General features: G+C 31.0%; 1 protein-coding gene across 2 annotated transcripts; it reads left to right on the forward strand.

The window, feature by feature from the left end:
* The first annotated feature begins 1,547 nt into the window (after positions 1-1,547).
* Positions 1,548-26,644, forward strand: Prx6a (Peroxiredoxin 6a). 2 transcript variants are annotated; one of them, XM_075357341.1, is made up of 5 exons: positions 1,548-1,726; positions 4,069-4,225; positions 20,923-21,140; positions 23,349-23,421; positions 25,679-26,644. In XM_075357341.1, exons 1-5 carry the CDS (start codon positions 1,641-1,643, stop codon positions 25,805-25,807), a joined length of 663 nt encoding a protein of 220 aa, XP_075213456.1. In that variant the 5' UTR covers positions 1,548-1,640; the 3' UTR covers positions 25,808-26,644. The 2 variants fall into 2 exon arrangements, with proteins under 2 accessions (XP_075213456.1, XP_075213457.1); XM_075357342.1 differs by lacking the exon at positions 1,548-1,726 and adding an exon at positions 1,948-2,494.

A 26,644-nucleotide genomic window follows, 5' to 3' on the forward strand; every position in this document is an offset into this window, starting at 1 on the left:
TGCCAGCCAACATTAGTCCCCAACATGTTTCCAACATTAGTCACCAACATGTTTCCAACATTAGTCACCAACAAATTCACTTCCATCTATATAAGTCATGTCATATACAATTATTTCAATTAACACACCTTAAAAGGTAAAACAATATAACCTTAGTTCAACAAACATGACAATTTACAGGACAGTAAGTTAGTAACAGTTTCATTTGTGATGAAATGTGCAGTCAGTTGATTGAAAATGAAGTGTGCCATTGTTAATTGGAAAATCACTATGAATGAAACTTTGTTATGGACAAAACGCATTCTGTTTGAAACTTAACGATTTTACATTGAATTATTATAAAAAAAGGAATCTATGATCGAATAATGTTTCTCAGGTAAATTCTAATAATGAAGAATATGCACACGTCAATAATCTGTTTTGAAAAAATGGACAAAGCACAGTTTGAATGTTACCTCCTCAAATACTTATACTGTATGGTTTTTTGATGCATAGAGTTTGTTTACTAGTTCTTCCCAGACTCAAAACTGAATTGAAAGCTCTGTGTCCTATTGGCCAAAGCACGTTTCTTTCCTTTTACATGACCATAAAGGCACCAATTCCTTTTAAGCTTAAAGAGCTTTTTAATTCTTACCTTATAAAGTATAGAGATCAGAGGTCTAGATGGAAAACCAAACACACCACCAGGTTGGTCTAGTGGTGAACGGTTCTTCTAAATGTTTCTTCCCAAATCAGCTGATTTGAAAGTCGAGAGTTCCAGCGTTCAAGTTCTAGTAAAAGGCAGTTACTTTTATGCGGATTTGAATACTAGATCATGGATACCGGTGTTCTTTGGTGGTTGGGTTTCAATTAACCACACTTCCCAGAAATGGTCAACCTGAGACTGTACAAGACTACACTCATACATATCATCCTTTTAAGTAATACCTGATGGTGATTCCCAGAGACTAAACAGGAAAAAAGGTGAAAATCCATTGTAAGAGCAAAAGAAAAAGTTAATAAATAATCAAAATATTCAAGTATTAAATAATCATCAAAAATTTACATCGGATTTACAGGGCTTTAATTATAATTAAGAAATGAATTTTTTTAGGGCTAATATCATATAGTAATATCAAGTATAACAGTTTATAATATTATTGATATTTACAGAAAAATTTATATATTTTGATGTAATTTCACTAAACAATTTCTATAAAAAAATTTACACATCTGGAAATTCATAAACTCTTGAAAGGGTACTAACAATGAACATCTAAGCCATTTTAATTGTTCCTGCTACTTTTTTAATACTAGAATACTAAAATTATTGCGCTGGAATCTGTTATACGTAACGTTTGCTCTAGCCGATTTTCATGTTACCTTCTTTTAAAAATTTACTAGTTGTTTTTTTTATGCAAATTTTAATAATTGAAACTAAATTCAATTATTTTCAATTGTTTTTAATTTTTCATTTTTTGACAATGCACAAAAAATGGGGTGGATATTTTAAAAATATCTCAAATAGGAAGAGTGGCAACGTGGTACGTTGTAGTTTTATACGTTACATTTTATAAACAGTAGTTGTCACACAAGTTACGTACTTGAAAGTTGTTGTCCCGGTTGTTAGGCTATCGAGGCTGTTAGATCATTAAATTAAGATGGTTAACTTGGGTGATGAATTTCCTAATTTTGAAGCTGAAACAACTGTTGGGAAAATATCTTTCCATGACTGGCTTGGTGATTCGTAAGAATTTTTTTAGTTTTTTTGGAACTAGTTTCTAACATGACATAACCTCACTTTTCTTGTTGTACATTGCTTTTTTGTTTATTAATAATATTGTCATTACTGTTTTTTTAATTAATCGATTCCCCAATTTTTAAAAATTGTGTACTCTAGCAATGTGATGTATAAGTTTATGTGTTAATTTTTTTACTACTGCCTATCTATTTTAATTGTACTGGATTAGGGAGAACTGATTATTAGCCATATTAAAATGTGGTTGGGTGATCCAGTAAGAATACTTGCCTCATAGGATTACATATGTTTAGGAGTAAATTATTTTGCTGTTTGTTTTATTTATTGGTATTTCCATAACTATTCAAGGCCACATTATGATATTTACCAATGGCTAATACATCCTTTAAATGTATTACAGGGGCTGCCCAGATTAAACTTGACTGCTTATCTTCTGCCTCTTAGATTAGAGGTTTTCTTCCAGGATTTTCTCCTTTAGGCTTTTTCTCGCTCTTGAACACTATGATTTCTCCTTATTGATAACTATCTGTTTGTCAAGTATAATGTTAGAGTGGCACAAGATCCTTACTTGGAGAGAATGATGAACACAAGAATTCCCAAAGTTTGGATATATAAACCATGAGAAATTAAAGATCTATGTAAAGATGAGCTGATGTGATGTTGGGAAGGCTGTCAAGTCCAACCAGTACACTAAAGAAATAATATGTTTTTTATGAAGAGAGTAGTAAATTGGACAATAAAAATTTCCAGAAAAATGTAAGATAAATTAATATGTATTTTCATGTTATAATTATTTGAAAAAATATAACTTCCCACATTTGCTAAGTTTCTTATTTTTAACAGTGTGTTTTATCATATTTCCTAAATAACTTTAAAATTTAAGTAACAAAATAAATAACTCTATAATGAAACAACATTGTAAAACAATTTTCTGAAAATACCTGGAAGAAGAATTTTTATATAATTTTAAAATTAGCCAATTTTTTTATAGGACTAAAAGATATGATTATTTATTATGCTTTTACATTATTTTCATGATTTGAATGGTATTATCATGTACTTCCCAATTTTTCTGAAGCTCAGTTATTACACATATTTGGTGAATGGGCTGTTTTTCCATTTCTACTTATTTTTTTTTTTATTATAAAAAAAACATAACTGACAATTATTAAAAGATAATTGAAGCAAAGTACTTGGTTATATCATATGTTGTACACCATTTCTATACTTAATTAGGATTCCAGTCAACAGTGTTTTAATTTTATTAAAAGTAATAATTTAAAAAAAAGAGACACATTTTATTCAAGCTTTCACAAAAAAATTATCTTCAGATTATGAAAAATATACTTTTATCACTTTAAACAGATTTTGTAATGTCAAAAAGCAGTCCTATTGAGAAAAGATTTCTACCAAGTTTTGTATTTTTTTTTTTTCAAAAAAGCATAGGATGATTATCTTCTAACAAAATAATTTGTCTTAAAAGATGTTTTGGCGTACTTTACATCATTTAAATAAATAAGCTTTGGAATTTTAGTGTAGTAGAAAATCAAAGATCATAATTTAGAAAATTACATTTCCAATATGAACAAAATTCTTTAAAAAAATATCTTCAGACCCTAAAAATGATCACAATATAGGTCAGTTTACCTCGTCTTCATAAATACACTGATGTTTTAATAAAAAATGTTTTACTTTTTATAGAAAATAATAAGATATTTCTCCAATTTTGAGAAAATATCAACTATAAATCAATAATCAACAAACCATGCCTTATGGGATGATTTTTTAAAGTTTGATATATTACAATTTTTATAATTCAAAATAAAGTCTATTCACACCAAAGAACACCAAGAATGTCCCATGTAAGAACAAAACCATGTCAAAGAATTAGTTCAATAATAGCATGATTTATTTTTTAGATTAAAGGATGAAAATTATAAAATTAGGGAAATTCTTTTTTTACTGTTGTACATAATTTTTAAATTAATCTTTTTATGTTTAAAATTTGACAATTCTGTTTTTATTTAGGTCATTAATATTATTTTTTTTTTTTAGAATTGTGAGGAGTAAATAATTTGATGTATTCAAATTGTTATTACCTAATTAAAAGCATTAAAGATTAATTTACCAAATAAAATTTCTACCCTAATTAATTTTAAATGTTGTTTTAAATTAATAATATAAATTAGGCCATAAAAAAAATATAAAAATGCATTTGAATTTTCCTGGTTTTTTGTTTTCCATTTGTATTTTATTTTGATAATATATTTGACATCGTAGTTAAGATATTATGTTTATTTAATTCTGCTACTTTATTTTATTTTTTTCAGTTGGGGAATCCTGTTCTCTCACCCATCTGATTTTACACCTGTTTGTACAACAGAGCTTAGTCGTGTAGCCAAGTTAGTACCTCAGTTCGAAGAGAGAAATGTTAAACCAATCGCTTTGTCATGTAATTCCATTAGCTCACATTTACAATGGATTGATGTAAATATATTTATTTTATACTATTGTTTCCTTACTGTGTTATATAAATATTTTAAAATAGAAACTTCTATTATAAATATTTTATAATAGTTACTTCAGTATATCTTGAAAAAAATGCATTTGCCTGTGTATGTGTGCATGTGCGTGCTCTATATAGCTCATGTTTGTGCATAAATTTGTAGAAGTGTCTCGCAGAAGAGTTCAAAAATAAGCTTTGGAATTAAGAGCTGAAATACAAAATTTAACATTTTTTTATTTATTGTATTTTTTCGATCCTTTCTTATCTAATCATAACCTTAAACAGAAAATATGAAATATAGTCTAATGTAGAATTTATTTACATTCATTTTTTTGTTATTTATATCAGTAAGTAAAATCTTGTTCCTTTTTTCTTAAAAAAAAAGAAATTTGTTTTTGAGTTTTTTCTTATATTTCTTTTTAAAAGTTAATAATCTTGATTAGCTTATTAGTTGTAAGAATTTAGAACTTTTATAGCTTATTTTCATGCAGCCATATACATCATAAATGTTTTTCTTAATTGGCTGATTGAAATTTGAGCTTTTAAAGAGGGAGATACTCAAACAACTTAATGAATAGGAAAAATTAAATGGAAACTATGATTATTTATCAGTTGAAGTGGCCTTTCCACCATTTTATCTGTATTACTTTATTCTTGCATGTTTAATGATTTTATCAGTTTCAGTATATCTGCCATGTTGTTCGTGGAATCTGCCACAAACCTAGATTAAATTTTTCTCTATTGTTTCAACATTTAATTTTGTGTCTTATATGCATTTAAAAGATTAAAATTTAGGTTTTATTAAGAAATTATAATTATAAATTAATTTATAATCAAAATTACGTGTGTTATATCGAACTAATACTAATAAAATCATTAAATACATAAGAATAAAAAAATAAAAATAAAATGATGGAAAGGTCACATCAACTGATAAATAATTTTTAATATCACTGTTTCCATTAAATTTGTTATCTTTTTCAATAAGTAGTTTGAGCATCTCCCTTCTCAAAAATTTAAGTTTACAAAGACCCATATACAATCAGCCAGTTAAAAAATGTTTTTGTCATTTATGGCACGCACACGCACACACACAACACAAGCTGATTTACACTGTGTTACTAATGCTTTCTCAGCTCATTCCACTAGCAAAAATAATGAAAAAAGTTCAGTTAAACATTCGTCTGGAAATGCTCTGTTAGTGAGCAATGGCTAGTGAAAGATTTTGCCTTGATAGTAGATATAGATGACCGCCACTAGCATAGTAGCCAATCAGAGAGCAGCATTCAGATCACGTGACTTAAGCCGTGCACACTATTTTAGAGAAAAAGTTACATCTATGCTGTCTTTTACAGGCAAAAATCACATATTTCGCACTCTTTTGCAATCACAGTTGTCTCATTACGGGATTCCCTAATCTTTTACAATGGTTTGATTCTTGGAATCCTCTATCTTGCGTTTGTAATGTATTTATTATAGCCTGTCGATGATATAGAATTTATTTATTATATAGAAGTGATGTATGGTAAACGTGTGTGTTTAGTTAATGATTGCGCAACCGCTAAAAAGCGATCTAGATTAGCTGTCTGTGACGCGAATTCTTTCACAATTTTAGTAAGGCGTTTAAAAAAAATTTAATTACATATTATTATAAAAATGAAGACGAAACAAATAAAGATATATATTTATTTATAAACAGTATGAGAAATTGCGTTCTCAACATCTTAAAATCACACGTAACAACGGACGCTGTAAAATTTAATATATTGTTGGAATGTACATATGAAAAAAGTCGGGGCGACCAAATCGATAATCAAGACATTGGTTTTAAAACTAAGAATACACCCATATAATAAAATAAATATAGTAATACAACCCATGTGCACGAACCGATGAGTTACTGTTTGTATTTCGTCTGTCACGAATCGGTTTAAATAAAAACAAACATTGTAAATAAAATGGTGTAAATAAAACAAGTCCTCCCACAAGAACCTGTACTTTATAGAGGCGAAAAAGCGGCTGAAAATTTCATAAATGTTCTATCCGATCTCGCGAATCAAGTTGCCGATGAAATGATACACGTTGCAATGACACTTCTTTCCGTCGTTGAACAAAGAAAATTCGACAACGCTAAGCGATGTGAAATGTGTCATGCAGGATTCGGTTTAAATTCCAAAAAAGTTCGCGATCATTATCACTTAACCGGTCGTTATCGAGCCGCGTTATGCAATAGCTGCAATTTACGCAGACAAGCGCAAAATACGATACCGATATTCATTCACAATTTAACCGGTTACGACTCGCATTTTATTGTAAGACAGCTGGATTACGATAGAGAGGATATAAACATCATACCTAAAACCACCGAAAAATATACAATGTTTACGAAACGGATGTCTGACGTTTTTATGCGTAAAATTCGTAGACACTTTTCAGTTTATGGCCTCGAGTTTGGAAAAATTAGCGTCCAATTTACCAAAACAATCATTTAATCACGTCAAACAACACTTTGCAGCTGACGATTTACCAATGGTCACGAAAAAGGGCGTGTACCCTTACGAATATACTGATTCGTGGTCGAAATTGTATGAAACACAGCTGCCGTCGAAAGAAAAAATTTACAGCTCCCTCATCGATTCGCATATTACCGACGATGAATATGAACATGCGAAAATAGTACGGGGCCATTTTAAATGTAAAACGTTGGGCGAATACAGCGATGTATATTTAAAATGCGATGTGCTGTTGTTGGCTGATGTTTTTGAGAATTTCAGATCCCTATGCCTACGAGAATACCGCCTTGATCCCGCGCACTATATTTCAGCACCCGGTTTAGCTTTCGACGCCATGCTATATAAAACCGGCGTTGAATTGGAACTGTTCACAGACGTCGACATGTACATGTTTATCGAATCCGGGATCAGAGGCGGCATTTCAACTTGTGTGCAAAAACACGCTGTGGCAAATAATAAATACCTCGAAAACTACAACCCCGACGCCCCCAGTAAATATATAGCTTACGTTGACGCCAATAACTTATACCGGTTCAGTATGAACCGCCTTTACCGTACTGCCTTTACTGCCGAACTGCCTTTCTATAATGAATTAGATTGAACTAGATTCTATAATGAATCATCCTAACGATGCGGATACAGGCTACATATTCGAAGTCGATGTAATGTACCCGACAAACTTGCACGATCATCATAACGATTTGCCGTTTCTACCGGTGTCGGAAGCACCGCCCGGTTCAAACTGTAGAAAATTATTGACCACTCTCGACGATAAAACAAACTACGTCTGCCACTATGTAGTGTTCAAGCAGGCTATAGCGACCGGGTTGATTGTCAAACAAGTGCGCAATATATTGTCCTTTGATCAGAAAGCGTGGCTCAAGAGCTATATAGATTGGAATACTGATCACCGAAAAAGAGCCGCAAACGATTTCGAAAAAGACTTTACCAAATTGATGAACAATTCCGTGTTCGGTAAAAGTATGGAAAACGTGAGAAACTACAAGAATTTTAAACTGTTGGTCGACGAAATCAAACTGAGAAATTTAATTGCGAAATCCACCTTTATAGACAAGATAATATTTTGAGTTTTTAGTCGGCGTACAAATGCCCAAAGATACGGTGCATTTAAATAAACCGATTTATGTGGGCTTTACGATATTGGATCACAGTAACACCGTAATGTACGATTTTCATTACAACGTTATGAAGCCAAAATACGGATCGAAAATCTCTCTGCTGTACATGGATACGGATAGTTTCATCTACGACATTGAAACCGATGATTTTTACGCCGACATTCGAAGTGATGATCTGTTTCAACATTTCGATACGTCAGATTATCCCAAAGACCATCCGAATTATTCTGTGAAAAATAAAAAAGTACTAGGTAAATTTAAAGACGAAGTAAACGGTAATCAAATCGTTGAATTTATCGGATTGAGATCGAAAATGTACACATTTAAAACGGCAAACGAAAAAATTACGGAAAAAACAAAAGGTGTAAAAAAATATAGTCCAAAAACGATTATAAAGCATGTTTGACGATTCAGATTTGGAAACTTACAAGACGATGACGCTCTTCAGAACGAGTAAACACACCGTAAACACTATAGTTAAGAATAAATTAGCGGTTAAACTACGATGACAAACGGGTGGCCACAGATAACATCAATACGCTGGCTTGGAGTCATTGCAATATGCCGTTAGAATTGAAGCGTTTATATGGAAAAAATAAAAACTAGTCTACGTCTATTTTATTATCACAATCGATTTTGTTAATTAGTTTAGTTTTTTTAATATACGTTAATTTAGTTTCCTTAGAAATACTGCAATTTGATCGTATTTTATTTTTTTCAACAACGACTCAATTACGCGATACAGTTCTAAATCTACATTTCATACAAAACGAATACATTACATCTCTAAAATATGTACTACTTAATATGCAATGTCAATACCGCATGCAAACTCTGTCATGATAACTGTGTCCATTATTCATTTTCTTTAATCCGTTATATACTATATAAAGTTCTTTATTTTTATTGATTTCGTCGAAATCCGATTCTGTAAGATTATTAAATGTTTGTGGTAAAAATATTCTTCCAAAACTTTCAATAATCGCAATAATCGATTTACCGTTTCTAGTATTCATAAACTTAATTCTGTATTGCTTATTACAGGTCAATTCACCAATATTTTTAATAGTATTGCTATAATTTAACCTATTCAATTTATCGAAGATATTAGACATTTTTATGAATCTATATATAAAAGTAATTAACCTTAAAATTAGTATTTTATTGATGTTAAAAAATATTTGTTTAAATGTGAAATGAGTTTGTTACGAACAGATAAATGACAACTATTTGGTGATTATCGATACAAATACCAGTTTTTTGGCTTTAATACGTTATTATTTATGTTATTTTTTTCTTCTTTTAAGTAAGGGCATGTCCATTAATGCTGTTTTGGCGAAAGAACTCCACAAGCCTGCCAGACGCAATTATCCAACCAGAAAAACGGAATTAAAAGGTCTAAATGACTGACTAAGTCATTTAGACTTAGTCTAGCAGACTAATGTCCTATGTAGTCCTAGCAGACTTATGTCTGCTAGGACTACTAGCAGACATAGTCGAAATGATACCTTATTCACGACAAAACAACGGCTACAAGTACTTTTTGACGGTTATCGATTGTTTTATTAAGTTTGCATACGCTATACCGTTAAAGAAGAAGACGCAGTCGCTTTGCATCCGATATTCGCAAATCATAAGATGAAACATTTTCAAACAGATCAGGGAAAAGAATTTTATAATCCGCAAGTTAAAGCCCTTTTGAAACAGTACAACATAAATCACTATTCTACATATTCAGATAAAAAAGCCGCCATAGTTGATCGTTTTAATAGGGCGTTAAAGACGAAAATGTTGACCAAATTTACAGAAAACGGGAACTATAAATGGATTAATATGTTGCAAAATCTCGTCGATGAATACAATAATACGGTGCATTCGGCTACAAAATTTAAACCGAAAGATGTAAATCCAAAAAAATGAACAGCAAGTTCTCGCAAATTTAAATAAAAAATACGACAGGAACCCGAATATTGTAAAGATTAAATTTCAAGTCGACGATCCCGTTCATATAAGCAAACATAAAAAGATATTCGACAAGGGTTATTTGCCCAATTGGACGAATGAAATATTCAAAATACACACTGTTATATCGTAACTCGGAATCTCGACCTGTAACCTATGAACTGATCGATTCCAGAAATGAAATTCTAAAAGGTCGTTTTTATCAACACGAATTGCAAAAAACAAAACACTAAGACATATATCTAATTGAGAAAATTTTCAAACGAAAAGGCAACAAAGCCTACGTAAAATGGTTAGGTTTTGATAAATCTTACAATTCATGGATAGATTTGAATGATGTTGTAGTGTGAATATATTGTTACATGGAAAACATTTTGTTTTCATAATATAGATTCGATTATATGTTGGAATTTATTGTTTTGGTAATTTTGATTTTACTGATATTTTGAATATGATTTTCAATATTTCATGACAAATGAAATGATGTTGTATATATATAGATGCCTCCATTTCGCATAAAAATCCATATGATTTTGACATAAGATAACAAATTTCACAATAATTTTATCATAAGTCACCGAAATTGATGCGAGTTTAACAAACTAATAGTCTGTTAAAAATTCATAAATATTTTTACAAGAGAGAGAGATATGAAGGAAGTGCAACAGAAAACAAAATTTCCCATCATGAACGTAATGAAGGGATACGGATTCAAAAAACGAAGTAAGCGCGGTTCCCACTTGCCAAACACTATCATGTATTGTATGCGGCCCATCGAATTGCGGTAAAACAAATGTTGTTTTCAGTCTTTTAGTTCAAGAAAACGGAGTACGCTTTCAGAACTTGTACATTTTCTCTAAATCTCTCCATCAACCGCTATATAGAATGTTATCAAACCTGATAATGTTGAATCCAGAATTGGGATACTATGAATACAGTGAAAACGATCAGGTTCCACAACCGGAAGCGATTCGACCACATTAGATAATGGTATTCGACGATGTAATCAAACAAAAGCAAAACAATATCGGTGATTATTTTTCGAGAGGTCGTCACAATAAAATTGATTGCTTCTATCTGGCGCAAACGTATTCGAAAATACCAAAACAACTCGTGCGGGACAATTGCAATTTTCTAATTCTGTTCAGACAAGACTGTTTAAATTTACAACACATTTACGATGAACACGTAAACGTCGACATGTCCTTTGACGATTTTAAATCTCTATGCGAACATGTTTGGAACGCGAATCGGTATGGTTTTCTAGTTATCGATAAAGAAAGCGATAAAAATAAGGGTCGCTATCGGAACGGTATGGATAAATTTATCATCATCGATTCACGCAGCGATGCTATATTAAACGCACCGTTGAACGCGAATAGATTATTTGTTTCAATTTTTTGTTTTTTTTTTTATATATAGAACAATGTATAAGAAGGAGAATCAAATGATAGAAATTGATAGATTGAATTTTTTTTCCTTTTTTGTCTTCAGTCATTTGACTGGTTTGATGCAGCTCTCCAAGATTCCCTATCTAGTGCTAGTCGTTTCATTTCAGTATACCCTCTACATCCTACATCCCCAAAAATTTGTTTTACATACTCCAAACGTGGCCTGCCTACACAATTTTTCCATTCTACCTGTCCTTCCAATATTAAAGCGACTATTCCAGGATGACTTAGTATGTGGCCTATAAGTCTGTCTCTTCTTTTAACTATATTTTTCCAAACGCTTCTTTCTTCATCTATTTGCCGCAATACCTCTTCATTTGTCACTTTATCCACCCGTCTGATTTTTAACATTCTCCTATAGCACCGCATTTCAAAAGCTTCTAATCTTTTCTTCTCAGATACCCCGATCGTCCAAGTTTCACTTCCATATAAAGCGACACTCCAAACATACACTTTCAAAAATCTTTTCCTGACATTTAAATTAATTTTTGATGTAAACAAATTATATTTCTTACTGAAGGCTCGTTTAGCTTGTGCTATTCGGCATTTTATATCGCTCCTGCTTCGTCCATCTTTAGTAATTTTACTTCCCAAATAACAAAATTCTTCTACCTCCATAATCTTTTCTCCTCCTATTTTCACATTCAGCGGTCCATCTTTGTTATTTCTACTACATTTCATTACTTTTGTTTTGTTCTTGTTTATTTTCATGCGATAGTTCTTGCGTAGGACTTCATCTATGCCGTTCATTGTTTCTTCTAAATCCTTTTTACTCTCGGCTAGAATTACTATATCATCGGCAAATCGTAGCATCTTTATCTTTTCACCTTGTACTGTTACTCCGAATCTAAATTGTTCTTTAACATCATTAACTGCTAGTTCCATGTAAAGATTAAAAAGTAACGGAGATAGGGAACATCCTTGTCGGACTCCCTTTCTTATTAGGGCTTCTTTCTTATGTTCTTCAATTGTTATTGTTGCTGTTTGGTTCCTGTACATGTTAGCAATTGTTCTTCTATCTCTGTATTTGAACCCTAATTTTTTTTAAATGCTGAACATTTTATTCCAGTCTACGTTATCAAAAGCCTTTTCTAGGTCTATAAACGCCAAGTATGTTGGTTTGTTTTTCTTTAATCTTCCTTCTACTATTAATCTGAGGCCTAAAATTGCTTCCCTTGTCCCTATACTTTTCCTGAAACCAAATTGGTCTTCTCCTAACACTTCTTCCATTCTCCTCTCAATTCTTCTGTATAAAATTCTAGTTAAGATTTTTGATGCATGACTAGTTAAACTAATTGTTCTGTATTCTTCACATTTATCTGCCCCTGCTTTCTTTGGTATCATAACTATAACACTTTTTTTGAAGTCAGATGGAAATTCCCCATTTTCATAAATATTACACACCAGTTTGTATAATCTATCAATCGCTTCCTCACCTGCACTGCGCAGTAATTCTACAGGTATTCCGTCTATTCCAGGAGCCTTTCTGCCATTTAAATCTTTTAATGCTCTCTTAAATTCAGATCTCAGTATTGTTTCTCCCATTTCATCCTCTTCAACTTCCTCTTCTTCCTCTATCTTCCTCTATAACACCATTTTCTAATTCATTTCCTCCGTATAACTCTTCAATATATTCCACCCATCTATCGACTTTACCTTTCGTATTATATATTGGTGTACCATCTTTGTTTAACACATTATTAGATTTTAATTTATGTACCCCAAAATTTTCCTTAACTTTCCTGTATGCTCCGTCTATTTTACCAATGTTCATTTCTCTTTCCACTTCTGAACACTTTTCTTTAATCCACTCTTCTTTCACCAGTTTGCACTTCCTGTTTATAGCATTTCTTAATTTCCGATAGTTCCTTTTACTTTCTTCATCACTAGCATTCTTATATTTTCTACGTTCATCGATCAGCTGCAATATATCATCTGAAACCCAAGGTTTTCTACCGGTTCTCTTTATTCCGCCTAAGTTTGCTTCTGCTGATTTAAGAATTTCCTTTTTAACATTCTCCCATTCTTCTTCTACATTTTCTACCTTATCTTTTTTACTCAGACCTCTTGCGATGTCCTCCTCAAAAATCTTCTTTACCTCCTCTTCCTCAAGCTTCTCTAAATTCCACCGATTCATCTGACACCTTTTCTTCAGGTTTTTAAACCCCAATCTACATTTCATTATCACCAAATTATGGTCGCTATCAATGTCTGCTCCAGGGTAAGTTTTGCAGAGATTGAATAAAGAATTTAAACGTAAACACGCGGCTTTCGTGTTGGGTTTAGCCAAAGAAGAAACTTTATTCGCTAAACGTTTCATACCGATAATCGAACCGATCCAAGAAATTAGAGAAAAAATAGATAAACCAAAACCAAAACCGCCTCCTCCACCTCCGACCGATGGAGGTGGAGGAGGCACTCCATCTACACAAATTTCTGAGACGCAAGAAACAATTATAAGTGAAGATTATTCAGAAGGTATAAAACCATACATACAAATGTTGAAGACTGGTCCAAAAGTATCTCTAGATCATTTATACGGTGAGAAATATGATAAAAATACAGATAAGGCTACATTGGGCGGTATTAAAATTGAATTTGTCGGTGATAAAATGCATTTGGGAGAGATGATATATTCGGCCACACCGGGCGTCCTCGAGGTGTTGTTCAAAAATCCTGATCTGATAAAAGTTCACACGGCAGATATGCAAACTTATGGTGAAATGTTGAAGCGTACCGGTGCTTACTTGACGGACGCCGGCGCAGTAAAAACGAATAAATCTTCCAAATACAACGAAGTCATCAGAAAGCTGTTCCCTTCGAAAAGACCCGTCAGATCAATTTCTCCATATAAAACATCATCGACATCGTTCAGCGGCACCGGGTTGTTGCACGCGCAACTCAATTATAATCCGGTCTGTTTATATTGGCACGATCCAAACGATGTGGTAGCTAGATTGCATACTCTTGTAGGCGAATATGACGCCGAAAACAAGGGCGTTTCTAACGAACTGATTTCCATAATTAAAGAATTGAAACAAGTTGAATTTGAAGAATAGATTATTTGTTTTTAATTTTTATTTTTGCAAATATAGAAATGTCACGATTAAGATTAGGTCGTAATGGACGTCGAACAGCGGGAAAACGAAGGCCTCCCGGGGAAGGTTTTTCGTTGACTGGTGATGGAAATTATGATATAAATCACCATACATTGTGCAACGTGTCCGATCCTATCGGTGATTCGGATGTGGTGAATTTGAAACATGCCAAACAAATGTCGTCGGGTTTCCCCATCACAACCGATGGAATTACGATATAAAAAATCATAGGTTGTGTAACGTGTCCGATCCTATCGATGATGCGGACGCGTTGAATCTGCGTCGAACCAAAAGTATGTTTGATGAATACACAATCAATCTCTATGAAAAGTTTACAGGTTTGAAAAGATTAAATGCAAACGATGCGGTTATTAGAAAATACATAGAGGATAAAGTGGAAACGCTTGTTAAGGATACTATACAATTTATAAATGATAAAAACATCAAGCTTAAAACAAAAGTTGATAGATATATAGGTGAAGCTATAGAGATGGCCGTTAAGGAAATTTCGGAAGCGATTTATAAAAACAATAATGATGCCATAAAAATAAATTTGGTTCGTCATGATGAATAATTTATTTGAATGAAAAAATAATTTTTTTATATATAGAGATATGAAGGTGAAGAAGAAAAATATTTCCAAGAAAAAAGGGGTACGCGGTATAATCGGGTCAGTAATCAATAAGGCTGTAGATTTATTACCGTTTGAAGCTCATATTCTAGGTTACAATTATTGCGGTCCGGGCACGAATTTGGATAAGAGGTTGAAGCGTGGTGATAGAGGCATAAATAAATTAGATGAGGCGTGTAAACTGCGCGATATAGCTTATTCGAAATATTCAGTCGGCAAAACCAGATCTCAAGCCGATAAAGCGCTTGCCGAACGGGCGTGGGAACGTGTGCTCGCACCGGATAGCAGTTTGACTGAAAGAACGGCTGCCTACGCAGTAACTAACGCGATGAAACTTAAATCCAAATTTGGCGGTAGACTGAAAAGTGGTGGTCGATTGAGATTGAAGAAAGGCGGCGGTACGGCTAAGAAAAAAAAAATCGATTAATACCAAATCGCGCTTTGTACGATCACGAAATGATTGAATACGCGAAAAAATTGAAAATTCCACACTTCCGCGGTGTTTTTATGTTGGACGCTTTACCGATAAAGATTTTGAAAAATGAATGCTCGATAGTGAATTTAGACACTTCAAACGGCTGCGGTACGCGTTGGGTTTGTTTCCGAAAAATCGACAAAAACGTAGATTACTTTGATAGCATAGGCGATGCACATCCGCCTCCAGAACTGATGAATATTTCAGAAACTTCAACGTAACGTACAATTATATGTTTAGAATTTTTTTCCGAATAAATTATACGTTTTTGTTTTTTATTTTTTCTAAATAGATATGTCGTGTCTATTATCGATTGCTGGTAACAGTTCGGTGATAAAAAAAATCATTTTTTCCACCGATCGACCTTTCAAAAGGCCAATACGAATTGGGTTTCAAATGGTTGATGACCGCCGACACTATCCCGAACGTCGAGGAACGCAAATATAATAAATTTTGTTTCGCTTTGGAAAAGGAGGTCAAAAAATACGAAAATAATAATTATGTGTTGACAAAAAAGCAATACATAACAATACCGACGGGCAGTTGTGAAATTGAAGATATCAGTAACTATATACAGAATAAAATGAATAAAATTAATCAAACCATCACATTGCAAGCAAACCCAAATACGTTACAGTGTGAAATTAAAAGCACTGTATGGATAGACTTTTCGGATACAGATTGCAGTATCGGCAGTCTGTTGGGCTATGGGCCGAGAGTTCTGAAAGCGAATACGACGCATCTTTCGGATCAAATAATAAATATCGCTCCCGTGAATGTAGTACGTGTGAAATGTAACATTATTTCGGGCAGTTATAGAAATGAAAATTAAGACCGCATTTCATATAAGTTTCCGCTGAGTGGCGATATGATTGAAGAATATCCCCCTTATATTGAATTTCTACCGGTAGATGTGAGAGCAATTTACGATTTAGTTATATCGTTGACCGATGAAAATGATAATTTATTGAATTTGCGCGGCGAACGAGTAAACATGATGTTAGTTTTGAAAGAATCAAGGACCCATCGGAGTTTCTGAATAGAATATTGTAATTTGGATTTTTATATTTGTTATTTTAGAAAGACATGCCACTAGTATTTGAAAGTGATGATGAAATTGATGTTAAAAAACGTTACAAATTTACCGAAGAAAGCGTTAAAAAATTAAAATCTTTAGGTTTTGAAATCGTCAACGGGAAACTTAAAAGCAGCATTACGTTATTGAATTAAAAAAATTAAACTTTGTCTATAGAGATGAATTATTTAACAGTTAATAAAGTAGCACGTTCAGATGAGCCCCTAACATATAATCAATTTCACAATCATTATTCCTTAGCGAATAAAATCGAAAAGGAGATTAAAATCCCTATAAATCAACCGGACGTGTATACCGTTCCGGGTGAAAGTAATTTGATTGTTTCCGGCAAACTCGTCGGAACAGACGGAAAAAATCTACTACTTCAGAATTAGTTAATTTTGGTGTAGCCTTCTTATTCCAGGATATACGACAGCTTATTAACGCGCAAGAAGTAGCTTCGGTGAGAAATGTAGGCGTGACAACGGTTATGAAAAACTCTCTTTCAATGACAAATTCTATGTTGACATCTGCCGAAATAGCAGGATGGATTAGTGGAAAAAATAAATTCGATTTAGATGAAAATGGAAATTTTAATTTATGCGTACCCTTATCGATGCTGTTGGGTTTCGCCGAAGACTATAAAAAAATAATCATAAACAACAGACAGGAATTGGTATTGAGACGTTTTGATAGCGATGTAAACGCGATACGCGCTACGGTTCCCGACCACAAATCTAAGATAGAATTAACAGACATCGTATGGGTTGTCCCATACTTCAAGGTGTAGCACCCGAATATGAATTGGAATTAGCTAAAATAAGAGATCAAAAAAAGAAGTGCGTATGGCTTTCAGAGCGTGGGATCATGAAAATACAGCGATTCCTCAAACGAATTCTTTTATATGGAATGTGACAACGTTGTCGCAAATAGACAAACCGCGCTATGTTATTGTAGGTTTTCAAACCAATAGGAAAGATAAAGCCATGAAGACGCGTCAGAATTCAATTCTTGTAACGTTAAAAATATTTGTGTAATGATTAATTCGAATAAATATCCGTATGAATATTTACAGGGGAATCAAAGCGTTGATGTATAGAATGTTTATTAATTTTCAAAAATCATATTATAAAAATATAGATTCGCCGTACACGTTTGCCGATTACAAAACCAAATATCCCCTATATGTGATTGACTGCTCGCGTCAAATTGAATCCGTAACGATTGGTGTAATCGATTTGAAGATTAAAGTCGAAGCGGAAGAGAATTTTAAACCAAATACAGTAGCATATTGTTTATTGATGTACGATAATGTAATCGCGTATTTTCCGCTGACGGGTAAAGTGATAAAGTAAGAATAATAAGTGAAAGGTTGCAGATATTTTTATTTTTTTTACCATCAATAGATTATTAGTTTTGTATTATTTATTTTGTGTGAACAAAGGTCAATGCTACAGACGAGGGAATCCCCATGATGTCATGCACACGCTTTATTATGTTATTTGTATGAATGACGTACATATAGATACATTTCTGCCGTTTGATCGGTATTTTGCAACATCTCACAAATCTGAAGGAACATATACAGTAAATAAATATATAATTTTTTCCCTCAATAAATTATAAGTTTTGTATTATTTATTTTCTAAATATAGACATTTCAGATGGAAGTTTTTAAAATTAAGAAATTGAATAATTTCGTTGATTTTCCTAAATACGCTACCGAACAAAACGCCGGTTTAGATTTAATTTCAACGATCGATACAATTTTAAAACCGGCCGAAATAAAAATAATCGCGACCGGCATTGCTATATTGCTGCCTAAAAAGTATGAAGCGCAAATAAGACCTAGATCGTGTATGGCGATGAGATATGGCATTACAGTTGTGAATTCGCCGGCTGATTATCGCGGTGAAATTAAAATCTGTATTATAAATTTGGGCGATAAAGATTTTACGGCGCAGAGGGGAATGAGAATCGCGCAATTGGTAATGTCGAAATACAAACGCATATCGTGGACGGAAAGCGAAACATTAGATGAAACCGAACGTAATGATAAGGGTTTTGGTTCGACTGGTCTGAAACAATAATCTGTATGAACCAAATCTGTATAATCTGTACTTAATTCGTATGAATGACCTATGTACAGATAAATTTATCATCAAGGCCGCGCTATTAGATAATTTAACATTAACAACGAATATAATGTTTACTTATATAAAACTATGAATATATTTTATTTTTTCGTTATATTCCACGTATATGAAATTGCTTTTGCAAATGTTGTTCAGTAACGAATCATTAATGAGAAAATTGTGATTGCAAAAGAGTGCGAAATACGTGATTTTTGCCTGAGAATGCTGCATGATATGTAATTTTTTTCTAAAACGGTGTGTGCACGGCTTAATTAAGTTCATTAATGATGACATCGATTGAAGTTGCAAACTCTACCGCTGCATAGGTGTCGGCAGGCCTGAAAAAATTAAAATATAAAAATATATTTTTTTTTTCAGGCGGCTAGGGAACGGGCCGAACCTTTCGCCGATCGCCTGCGGCCAACAGCTGCCGCAGGGACACTCTTTATCTGCCTACCGGATTCAGCCCTATATTAGAGGTTGTAGAAAAAGCCAATCTGTATATGCAGCAGTACGAATCAAGCCGCATATCGTATGCTCACTAAATCGCTTCGATGTTGTATTAGTTTGTATTTGATTGCGTGTGGTATAAAATGTTCATTTACTAGATGGTAACGTAATCGTGTATTCTCCATTGACGCCTCTACTAATTATTAGTTAATTAGATAATTAATTATTTAATAATAATAATAATTTAGATAATAATTATTAGAATCATTAATGAGAAAATGGTGTTTGCAAAAGAGTGTGAAATATGTGAATTTTGCCTGTAAAAGGCAGCATATGTGTAACTTTTTCTCTAAAATAAAGTGTGCACGGCTTAAGTCCTGTGTTCTGAATGCTGCTCTCTGATTGGCTACTGTGCTAGTGGCGGTCATCTATATCTACACGTGATTTTTGGGCAAAGAGCGAAGTAAAACCATACTGAAATTCTAGGAACTCAAATAAAGTAGTTCATTTGATGGTTTCTTATGGTTTTTGAATTGATAAATTGAATACAACAGATTCCAGAACCATATATTTCATAGTTTTTATAATATTCAGCATAAAACAGAAAGATATGTAGTCTAAAAACATTGTTAAATGATTAATAAATTCATAAAATTTATTTTGAAAACTTGTAGAAAATTTAATTTGATGTTAATGTAAAAAAATGTAGAGGAAATTGATGTAAAATAACCCATTAAAAACTAATACAAGTTTAAGAAATCTGATTCTATTTCTAACATTTACTGTACGAAAACAAAGGGATTACATGTACAAAGCATGATGTTTGCTTTCCTGCAAAGTGCAGTCATACAAAAAATTGTGTTGTATTAAAAATAAAATAAATTCTAGACTCCAACTTTCTTTATCATTACTTCCTTTTCTAATGCATAGAACCTGTTGTTTATTTTCAGGTAAAATTATTTAGGGTTCACATTTCCTTTTTAAGCCTTCTTACACAATTGTTCCTTTTTACATATTTATACTACCATTTATATATTTAATATTACCATTTCAGTCATGCTGTTCAACTATTTTAAAGATGATTATAAAAATATTTTTAAAATAAAATAAAATTAAAGAACAAACATCACAGGTACTCAAACCCCGAGGTCTCTCAAATATGAAACTGGTATACTTGCCAGTCTGCTACTGCTCCTCCTGCTCTGACTGTAGATGTATAAAGAAGATATACACGAACCACCCTAAAATCCTTAAATGGTGGTTACTCCAAAATGGAACCAAGTTGAAAGCTACCATTTTGAATTTAAAGTAGAGACCTCTCATTTACCACCCTGCGAAAGGGTACAGTAAACTATATTATAAGCTGACAGCCTGCCCTTTTTAGCCACATTCTTTTCTTTATATACACTTCACATCAAGAAACTGTAATGCCTGTGAACTGTAAAACTGTGTAATGCCTGCGATTATTTAGTAGATGCTTTAACTATTTGATTTCTAGTTATTCCATTTAGGTATGTGTATGTTTTGTTGGTTGTATTACGCTAGAGGTTGAAGGTGACATTTTTTTAAATTCCAGAGATATTATTTTTTTCCTACTATTCTGCAAATTGTTATTGTTAGTTTGGAAGAATAAGAAAACTGAACAAGTTAATAATTTATGCACATTTTGTTCAGATTAGTTATAATTACTAATAGTATACTGTTAATCTTTTTATTTTTAATAATATGATTTCATAAATTGTTTAACAGGATATTAAAAGTTACGGAGGTCTTTCAATTAAAAATTTTCCATATCCTATAATTGCTGATGAATCAAGGGATTTGGCAGTACTTTTGGGTATGTTGGACCCAGTAGAAAAAGATAGTGATGGATTACCCCTGACCTGCCGTTCTGTTTTTATTATTGATTCTGCCAAGAAATTACGATTGTCTATATTATATCCTGCTACAACTGGAAGAAATTTTAAGTAAGTTTAAGAAATTATTAAATGTTTATTAGTATTTATTTAAATTATGTTTTTTTTTAAATATTTTTTATTGTAAGTAAATTTAAATTGAATATTTTTTTAACTTATGTTTATTGTATTCATTAATAAATTTTGTATTGGATTTATCAGTGTTAAATAAGAAGAATTTTAATGACAAAATAAATGAATTAACATTAAAACTGGCGTACATGATAGTACTAGTCACAGATCTCAGTGATCAAGAGTATCCTTAGGAAACACCAACAGTGTAAGTATTTATTTACACAGAATTAAGGAAAAGTATCTTCATATATTAATGCAAAAGTAAAACAATACTTTTGTATTACAAATGAAATTTATTAAACCAAGTGTGTGCAGTTTTTATCGACCAACTTTTGTCATTTTTTAAGTAAAAATCATAAATCCATCACTGTAGAACTTCTGTATTTCTGGACTATTAAACCAAATATGTACCAAGTGAACTACACAGTCCTGCACTTCAGACAGCTTTAGTTCACTCACAATTAGCAGAATGTTTACTTTTTTCTCTACATTTTTTTTCAGTGACGTTTTTCATTTGGCAAATGTTCTATGTATGCTTATGTAGACTTTAAATAAACATACAACCAATAAAGTAAAATAAAATAATTTTTAAAAAATTAATTAAAAAACTTCATAAATTATTCTGATAAGTAAAATATAAATGCTGTTTTTGATTCTTTAAATTTTAGAGTTTTAAAGACGGTGCCAAATTAAGGGCTAGTAAGTTTTTTATAGTTTTAAAATTGGTTCAGAGTTTGAAAAGTCAAAGCTTAATTTAAATAACGAATTACTTTTTGGAATGGCGTGTTTGCAGGCTGTTTATTTATTTTTTATTTTAATAGGCAATATTTTCTATTAATGAAAATGTAAGCACGCTTTTAGTTGGCATTCTTATGACAATGCATTGTACAAGATTCAACAATGTGATTAACAACTCAAGTAGGCAATTTACTTTTCATTATGTTTTTAATTTTTTTTCTTATTTTATTAACATTATTATTTTCCTCTTTTATATTTATTATATTTTAATTTCATTAATTTATTTTATTTTATTAATATTAATGTTATTAATTACAACTTACTTTTTTAAATGTTATCGACATAATCATTTTGCATCTAGTAATGATGTTATTTTTACAATGGTGTATTACTAACTAGATATTCTAATTTGTATAAATTTACTAAGGAGTTATGAATTTTACAATTTTGCTAATTATTTTGTGTTTATATTAAGCATTACTAGCAATATTATTGCTACAAAAATTAAAACTAGGTAGGAATTGAACATTTATCAGTATATCCCACAATGTATTACGGTAGATTTACTGTCTTATTGTTAAAAAATAAATACAGAAAAATAATAAAATAACTTTTTACACTATGCAAATATCTGATATCTAATCACTGTTATAATTGTCAAGAAAGGTTTCTTGGAATGAAAGTGTTGTGTTTATTGTAGATGGTTTTGTTTTTATTTAATGAAAAAGTTTAGCAAGCTTGCTGCTGTAAGTAAACTATTTTAATTTAATTCAGACCATTATTATACATTATGGATCCTTACAGATCCTTTCAGTTACGGATAAGTTTGCTACTCCATATATACAAATAAAGGAACTGTTCCAGCATTTGAACATGCATGAAGATGGAGTAAATAAAACCATGACTAGAACATTGTCACAAAATACAAAGTAATCATACATTAAGTAAATGAAGTGGTTAAGTCTACATTAATAAAGTAAATATTTGAAATAATAGAAATTGTAATATGTTAAGACAGTGGAAATTATTTGAGCAAGTATAAAAGGAAATCTTTTAACTTAATTTTAAATAAATTTTGATAAGATCTTTTAAATGGTGTTCACTATTAAAAATCCATAATAGGATTTTTTTGTAGGCCAAAGTATAGTTACATGAAGATGTTTGTTATCTAGCTTGATAAGGGTGATATTATTACTTTTTAACAGTAAATGGCTTTATTGTACTTTCAAAGTGTTATTCTGTGTTAGTGTAATTTTTTTTTTGTAAAATAAATTATATTATCTACTGGTAAATTTAATGGAAAAATTATGTTTTAACTACTGCATTAATGGCTGGTTATTTACTTTTATAATTTTAATCTTAATGCATTAATTAAAATTTTTTAATGTTTTTTTTTTTTTTTTTTAGTGAAATATTAAGGGTAATTGATTCACTACTTTTGACTGATAAGCATAAAGTAGCTACTCCAGTTGATTGGGAAGTAAGTACAATGAAAGTTAACAAAATTGATTTAAAAAATAAATAGTTTTAGGTAGATTTCATAAGAAAGCTAGCTACCTATTGTAATGGGTATCATGATTTGACTTCTGGAAAATTTTGACATATCTTCCTGTTTCGCATCCCCCAAAACCATTGTTAAATCAAAAGTATATATATATATAAATGTCACTTTCTTGTGGACACGATAACTGCTGTAATTTTGTGCCAATCACTTTCAAATTGATACATAAAATATAACAATCCAAAATCTTGGTCGAGTATAATGGGCAAAATTGGACCATGCGGAGGGAAATGGGAGGCTTTTTAAGGTGGAAATATTTTTTATTTCTTACTTAGCACCTCCTCTAAATGAAATCTACCTCCATCTTCCGGTGTGCCGAAAGAGATTTTTTTAGATACATTTATATTTGGCTGATAAATTAGATTTTACTTTTTTAAGTATTTGAATTTATTTAGTTTTCCCTGTTGTTTATATATGTGTCAGGATGAATTTTGTCCCATCATAACAATGACTGTCTTTTCTTTTATAATCTATTTTCCTTATCTATGCATGCCAAACCATGAATGCTTCTTCATTTGAATCATTCTATTCACAGATATCACTATAATTTTATCAGCTTCAATCAGCTACCCACTAGTTTCTTGATTTTATCTATTGCAGAAAAAATTGTAAATAATACTTTCTGTAATCTTAAATCTGTTATTGAAAATCTTTTCTCAATCCTATATTATTTTTTACTCTGATATGAATATATTTGTATAGATTCAATCTGTAATGAAGTCAATAAGATTTTAATTTCTCTGTTTATACTGATGATTTGGGTTTTTGAATGGTAGGAAAAAATACTTAACGTCTTTCAAATTTTGCTAAGTTCATTTAACTTTGCAATACACTATTCTTTAAGTAAATTGTAAATGTCAATTAATTTTTTTTAATATATCAGAGTCAGTAAAATTACTGACAGATTCTCCATTAATACTGAGATACAATTCAGATCTTTTTTTGAAGTTTCCTATTTGTCTGATTTGTAACAAAACTCTAATTTACATTCCTTGTTTTAAAACAATAGGTCTCTCAGATGCCCATATCTCGAATTTCTCAAGTGGTTCTGACTATTGGCTTCTGTTGGTTTCAATAATCGGTCATATTTGATATTTGTCCTCTTTACCAAATATTAAATACTCACTAATTTAATCATAATCTCATCACAAAAAAAGTATGAGATGATGACTAAATAAATTAAACATAAACATACTCTTGTAGTACATAACATGTTATGGTATATTACAAAACTGGATGAACATCTAATAAACTGACAGATGACATTCATTCACAACAAATATCAGTGCCATCTTATTCAATTTTAAATATACATAGAGGTGTAGTACATTATGGATTATTAGTGTTTGAATAGCAGAAATTGCTCAATGATGTCATAGCAATTTATTTTAAATTATCCTCTCAGTCGGTAAACTGAATAATTGACTCAGATTATGAGTTTGATTTTATTGTTACAAACATTTCACTTTAACATTTCAATAACAGACACCTTTTTGTAAAATTTTAAATATGGCTAATCTTTTAATTAATCATTTTAATTTGTAGCTTTTTACAGAAAGACAGTCATTATCATTGCTGTTCAACAAAACCTACTGTGTCAGTTTTAAAGTTTGTCAGCTCTCTTTAAAAAGGTTTACATAAGTTATCGTGCAGTTTCTTTGACTTGTAATCTGTAGCATAGTCTTTACATTGTTGATAACTATTCTTAATATGTCATTGGTAGAATCTGCATGTAAAATTGACTGTTAATTAAATAACATTTTTAACTTTTAAGAAGTTAAATGAATCCAGAAAGGCTTCAATATTGATTGTATATGAAAATATGTGTTTTAGGTAATGAAAAATTATTTTAAGTAAAATTTTGACAAACAAATGAACAAAGTTTTGTAATACTATAATTTTTAATCTAAACAAAATAATGTGCATTTTGGCAGTCTCTCTAATATATTGCATTGTTGGTCGTTTGTTGATTGTCTTTTATATCTTATGGTATAAGCACATAGTTTTGTTATTCCACTTTTTACATGTAATTGTTTTTATTTATTTTTCAATAAAGTATATTATGCTTGTAAGTTCTTATTTAAATTTTTTTTATTTTCATTACAATCAGTTATTGAATAATTGTGTAATTATTTGTTACTTACTATTAATAGAGAATGTTTAATTGTGTTTTTAGAAAGGTGGAGATTGTATGGTACTTCCACATATAAAAAGTGAAGAGGCCAAAGAATTATTTCCTAAAGGATTTTCATCAGTCATTGTGCCTTCTGGTAAAGCTTATATTCGTATTACACCTCAGCCTTAGACTGTTATATTATGAAAATATAAGTACTAGTTGCTTATAAATCCTATAATGTTTAATTGTTAACTCTGTATTACAGTAAAATCTCATTAATCTGGATTTACAGGGGGAAGAACAGTGGTTTGAATTGAATGTAACTACAATATAGTATAAGTTACTAAAACGCCTAGGTTAAAAACAAAGTAAATATGCTATTTTATGTACCCCTTACACAGACATAAGCCTGTCGTCCCACTATCAGGAAAGTAAAAACATGTTTTTTAAATTTCAGTGTTGCAAGTCAGCTATTTCTCCATTTGTAATAAAAATTTTACATTTTTTGTTTATGAAAATGTATAAATAATATTTCATATTCAAATAATCTACTTTTGTATTGATTTTTAGTACATTAAAAAATCTTTTTTAAGAAAATTTTCACTTACTTATAAAACCTCATTTTAAACAATTTTTAATGGTAGTTTCTTCCAAAATTTTACTTACAGATAAATCATGCAACCTATATTTTCAGTCTGCTGAAAATATATTCAACTTCTTTAAACTACTCTATTCCCTCTCCTTTTATACAATATGTGCACAAATAATTTTTTTCCTGAAGTTTAACCGATTAATGAAATCTGGGTTAATAAGTTTTTACTATTCTTTTCACTGTTATTAAAAAATTAAGCAAAAAAGTAATAAGTATTTAAAACATAAAGTTAAGTAATTTTTTTATATATCTTTAAATATAATTTTTCATTTTGTTAACAGAAATATAAGATGCAGGTGGAAGTATAGATTATTGTTTTAATTTTTTTTTTTTGTTTAAATATTGTTAATAAAACTACATAATAATTTATTGTT

The sequence above is a fragment of the Lycorma delicatula genome, chromosome 2 (genome assembly GCF_047948215.1).
Source record: "Lycorma delicatula isolate Av1 chromosome 2, ASM4794821v1, whole genome shotgun sequence".
Taxonomy (NCBI): domain Eukaryota; kingdom Metazoa; phylum Arthropoda; class Insecta; order Hemiptera; family Fulgoridae; genus Lycorma; species Lycorma delicatula.